Source organism: Loa loa, assembly GCF_000183805.2.
Source record: "Loa loa unplaced genomic scaffold supercont3.176, whole genome shotgun sequence".
NCBI classification, from domain to species: domain Eukaryota; kingdom Metazoa; phylum Nematoda; class Chromadorea; order Rhabditida; family Onchocercidae; genus Loa; species Loa loa.
This window is the reverse complement of record NW_018108356.1, coordinates 91,713-96,736: the sequence shown is the minus strand read 5'-3', so window position 1 is coordinate 96,736 and position 5,024 is coordinate 91,713. Positions and strand designations below refer to the sequence as shown.

At 29.5% G+C, this 5,024-nt stretch overlaps 2 protein-coding genes across 2 annotated transcripts in view; both read right to left on the bottom strand.

Moving 5' to 3' along the window:
* Positions 1 to 1,919: 1,919 nt before the first annotated feature.
* LOAG_12541 (hypothetical protein) lies at positions 1,920 to 2,145 on the bottom strand (the record flags this gene model as incomplete). The annotated part of the gene is made up of 2 exons (XM_003148053.1): positions 1,920 to 2,040; positions 2,102 to 2,145. The coding sequence occupies 2 exons, from the start codon at positions 2,143 to 2,145 to the stop codon at positions 1,920 to 1,922; spliced, it is 165 nt and encodes a 54-aa protein (XP_003148101.1).
* A 1,893-nt stretch (positions 2,146 to 4,038) lies between these two features.
* LOAG_18027 (TK/ACK protein kinase) overlaps positions 4,039 to 5,024 on the bottom strand; it is a gene marked incomplete at its 5' end in the record, with an annotated part of 9,551 nt that continues 8,565 nt past the window's right edge. The window contains 2 exons of the mRNA XM_020450697.1: positions 4,039 to 4,281; positions 4,669 to 4,805. Coding sequence (XP_020305596.1) covers positions 4,101 to 4,281; positions 4,669 to 4,805 — 318 coding nt within the window. The 3' untranslated portion in view covers positions 4,039 to 4,100. The remainder of the gene's footprint in view (positions 4,282 to 4,668; positions 4,806 to 5,024) is intronic.

Below are 5,024 nucleotides of genomic sequence, written 5' to 3'. Positions count from 1 at the left end.
TCCATTCTTCTGCTCTTCACTATACTATTATAGGATATTGCAGTAGTAGTAGTAAGTAATTAATATAAAAATAATACAATACCCTTTTTTAACTTTTTTATTTTTTATTTTTTGCAAAAATTATTTTTAATTAATAAAAAATATCTAAAGAAATAATTTTTGTATAAACAAGAGAATGAATGGACTAATGAATTTGTTCATGTTGAAATCGTAAATTAAAAGATTGTTGATATATCAAAAGAAATTTGCACCACCTACTACTGATATGATAAAATGATAAACAAAAAAAAAAAAGAAAAATTGACAGAAGCACAATTAAAAATTAGATAAATATAAAATTGAAAAAATTAATGGATGGAAATAGAAAATGAATTAATAGACTATCAAATTGCAATTTAATAACATATAATAATACTTTTTACATATTACAATTTAAGGTAACATTATATATTGAAGAATACTTCATTAATTATCTTTAATTATATAATGAAGAATACTTCATTAATTACCTTTAATTGTATAATGAAGAATACTTCATTAATTATCTTTAGTTATATAATGAAGAATACTTCATTAATTATCTTTAATTATATAATGAAGAATACTTCATTAATTATCTTCTTTTTTATTTCTCCTTAATTAACAACAAAACAATGAAAATGCTCGAAAAAATTTCAAATATTATTAGTATTTAAAAAAGCAAAAAAAAAATACATAGTAAAATATTTAGAAAAGTTAACAAAGTTTTTGACAAATATAAATTTTAATTACCATTTAAATTATTACTCTTAAAAATTACTTAAAACAAAATGTCAAAGTTATGTGCTGAAATTTTTTTTCTGATAATATTTGTTTAATAAAATTTTAAATCCATTTTTTTGTCTTTCATTTACCAATTAATATTTATATAAAACATTTAATAATGCTAACATGCAACATTTGGTAATTTACGTGTAAAATTTATTTTTTTTTTAATTAAGGATATATGACAAATTTTATATCAATTTAAACAACAATTTCAGGATGAGTAACAAAAATTTCGCTTAACATTTCACTTTTCCCTTTCTTTTTAATAAATTTCAAAATGAAAATGCTAGAGAAGAAAGTAATGAAACCACCAACCTTGAAAATAAAATATTGTCACAATGATGTCAACAACTGTTTCCTTTTTTTTCCTTCTTTTTTTGCCCAAAATAAAAACAAAAACTAATAATTAAATAAAAAAGAAAAAAATTTAGTAAAACAGAAAAGAGGAAGAACAGTGAATTTACTTTTTATTTCTCATTAAAATAAAGAGAAATAAGTAAGGAAAAAAAATTTTTTTTGAAATTTTCATATCTTGATATTCAAATTATGAAAATATGTAAACAATTAATAAAGATGGTGATTGAATTATTAACTTGCTTTACTTTTGATCGTCCCCTATTTCAACTTCTCATATTCATTGCAATTTTACAAAGATACACTCTACAAACATTGTCCCCAACAGAACATCACTCTCCAACAGGTTCGTTGTCTCAAAGAGAATTATCAGTTATATCAGGCTTTGTTTTCAAATATGTATCATTGGCATTATCTATTACGATTATTTAACTCTCATAAAGATGTAATTTGAATAATTCATCCGTTGACAATTTTATGGTGACATGTCATCAGAAAAAATTAAACAAAGCAACCCGAAACTCTGATATAGTTCATTTCAAATGCTGACATAAAACAGAACCGGAATAGCTCGAATTTAGCTCTATCCTTTGCAAATGATAGTTTTGACACTGGCTGGTGGTACTATTTTGCTAACAAATCACATCCATACATGCTCCTCAGAAACTACTGTCACATTATGGGTGGTACGTAAGCTTTGATACATCCAGGAACAGTTTACAACACAAAGTCTACTATCACTTTTCACCGAAAATAAATCATCCTCTGAAAATAAGACCTAATTCGGCCTTGCTGCAGCCGCACGGAGCACCAGCGCCGGCACTCCTTGCAGCCACGCCAAGCCATGAATGATGCCTCGGACCCACATCCCATTCAGCGCTGGATATTTCTCGACCTCACCGCCGCTCCCTTTTCACAGCCACAGAAAGCGCCGGCTGACCTCGACCGAGCCTCCAGACTTACCGTGTCCCCGAAATATGACATTCCCTGAAAATAAGCTCTAGTACGTCTTTTTTTTGTTTTTGGGGTAGAGAGGGAATAAGACCCTGCCTTATTTTTGGGAAACAAGCTATTGATCATACGGAATCTTTTACCGTTGATTAGCATAGTATTTTTACCCATTTCTGATATATTTTGCAAATTTACCAATTAAGTTTGTAATTTTTATATTACTTACGTATTGATTAACCGATTACAAACTACATATGTACCTAACTGAAATAAAGGAAATTTATACAAGAAAAAAGTTGCAAAGTTCACCCCAATGAAATGTGCCACACAATTTATACCCTATCATTATGGTTTATAAGTGAATCAAAAAAGTCAAAGACAAAATGAAAAACTTGTATGAATAGAGTGGTGCATCTTTCAATACACAGCGATAGTAACCTTTGAGAGAATTCAGCCTGGGAATTACAGTTAATGGCAAAGCAAGATAAGTTGATAACACTTGAAGTTTTAAAGAGACAAACAAGATATAGTTATGTTTTTTTAATTTGCCAATTCATTGAATATGCTTAGCTAAATCGTGATTTAAAGAAAAACGATCTAACAGTTTGCTTATGCGACCAAGACTGTGAAGAATCTGCGGACGATGTTTTGCACTAATAATCGAACAACTATCCTTAATGGAACAAATATACTAACAAACAAATTAGGGAATATACAAAAATGATAAAATAGGAAGAATGAAAAGAGAGTAATGAAATCGAAGGTCACTATTTCGACACGTTAACAATAAAGCAATGAGAAGAGATTAAGTAGATTAGGTAATTTAGGTACAAATGAAATATTGAAAAAAATGCTGCAATGGTTAAATAGTTGGTACATGATCTCATTTAGAACTACACTAACAGATTGCTCATTGCCCTACCCGTCAAATGAGATTAATAACAACTTTCAATATCGACAAAACGTATTCTTATAATACGTTGATATATGCATTATAGCATAACGTATTGCAACATTCTGTACCGGTCACCGGTAAATTTTTTGACTGTTCAGAAAAACGAACGATTATCAAAATCTAAATTTAATTTGTAGTTTTCTAAAATTTAAACATAGATTAGAGATCATTCGGTTTTCGCTACTTTATAATCTCATATTACGAAAGACCGAAGAATAACGAAAGAGAAACATGCAACTTAAAAATCAACCTATCTAGTTGCCTATTATATTACAGTTAAGCATGAAAGTAGTAAAGTGATACGTAATAAAAACAGCAAACGATCAGCAAACTGGAACAAATACACGGAAACAGAGTAAAAGCTACTAAAAACAAAATAGCTAATCACAAAACGAGAAGCACTGAATAACTGAAAAGTGAATTATACTTTCAAACGATTTAGGGTAAAAATATGACGCAATGGGGAAGAATGATTAGCGCAGAAACAGAAACTATCAAAGGGATCCTCGCAAAAATTATACTGAGCTAATGAAAATTGAGCTTTTTTTCCCCGCTTCAGTGATTCCTCTTTTCAAGATTTCCACAAATCACTAAAAGCTCATTCTCCCTAAATTGATTCTAATCAGGTTTCACTGTGTCCTGAATATTGAAAACAAGTTACTCGTCGATAATGCAACTGGTATATATAATCTTTATAAATAAAATTCTGCGGGAAAAATTTTAGATTTCCTAAAACAAAACTTGAATAAGGCAAAAGTTAAACAGATGAAAATGAAAGAATTAAGATCCATCAGATAATGAATGGTAACTTATACTGCGCATTATAACAAACAGAGAATAAGTATTAAAAAAAAAAAAAAAATTAGATCTGGAGTAATTATACTTGACATAGCTCTGTCATGAAAAACAAATGACCATATAATGAAAGCTCTTCAAAACATTATATAATTTCATAAATAAGTCTCAGGTTACACAAGATCGAAGTCTCTAAAATCCGTTCCAAGATAACAGTGTCTCGCAATTATGCAGTATATTAAGATATTAACGCTGCTGCTGCCGCATTAAGATCCCATCGGCAGTCTTCTAACGCACTGACTGCTTGACCTCTATCTTGCGCTACACCCATTGATAACAGCTCTTCAATTTTCAATTCATTCACAGCTTTTTCAATATTATTATTGTATCGTTGCAGTTTTATTGCACATCGTCGTCTACTGAAAAAAATACAGTTAATCTTACCAGTAATTGATTTAAAAAGAAGTTTCACTACGGATTTCAAGTTTTTTCAGAAAGAATTTCGAGTTTTTTCGTTTTTAAAAATATATGTATCATAAAATTGTCAATCATAAAATCAGAAACTATGTTTTGAAGTTGAACGAACGCTACATCATGCAGCAGCTGAAGAAATATATAGAAATGCATAGCAGCAATGCATGAATGGCAATTCAAACGTCATCTATACTAATCCAAAGTCATTATAATTTGATAATTTGTTCTACCTATAAACTTTCATCCTCATAATTTAACATGATAAAACCCTCACAAGTTTATTTTATTTTGAAAACATGGAGACAGAGTCTTCAGAAGAAGGATTTACTTACTCCGCAAAAGCCGCATTTCTTAGAACTGCGCTGACAGGATCAGAGTTCGAGACCGATGAAGCTGCGACAATTGGAGAAGCAGGGATTACTCGTTCCGCGACTAATGGGTCAAACATACCCAAAATTTCGTCACTCAACTGAAACGAAACGTGTTACTGAAATTCAAGTATTATACATTTTACTCGACTATTACAGTAGGATTTCTAACCCCCATGCTATGATTCACAATATCTCAACCTCCTTCTTTGTCTAGTTTCCTATCCGTATTATGAACTTGAAGAAAATAGAAAACTCAGTTCTTCGACATATATATATATATATATATATATATATATATATATATATATATATATATA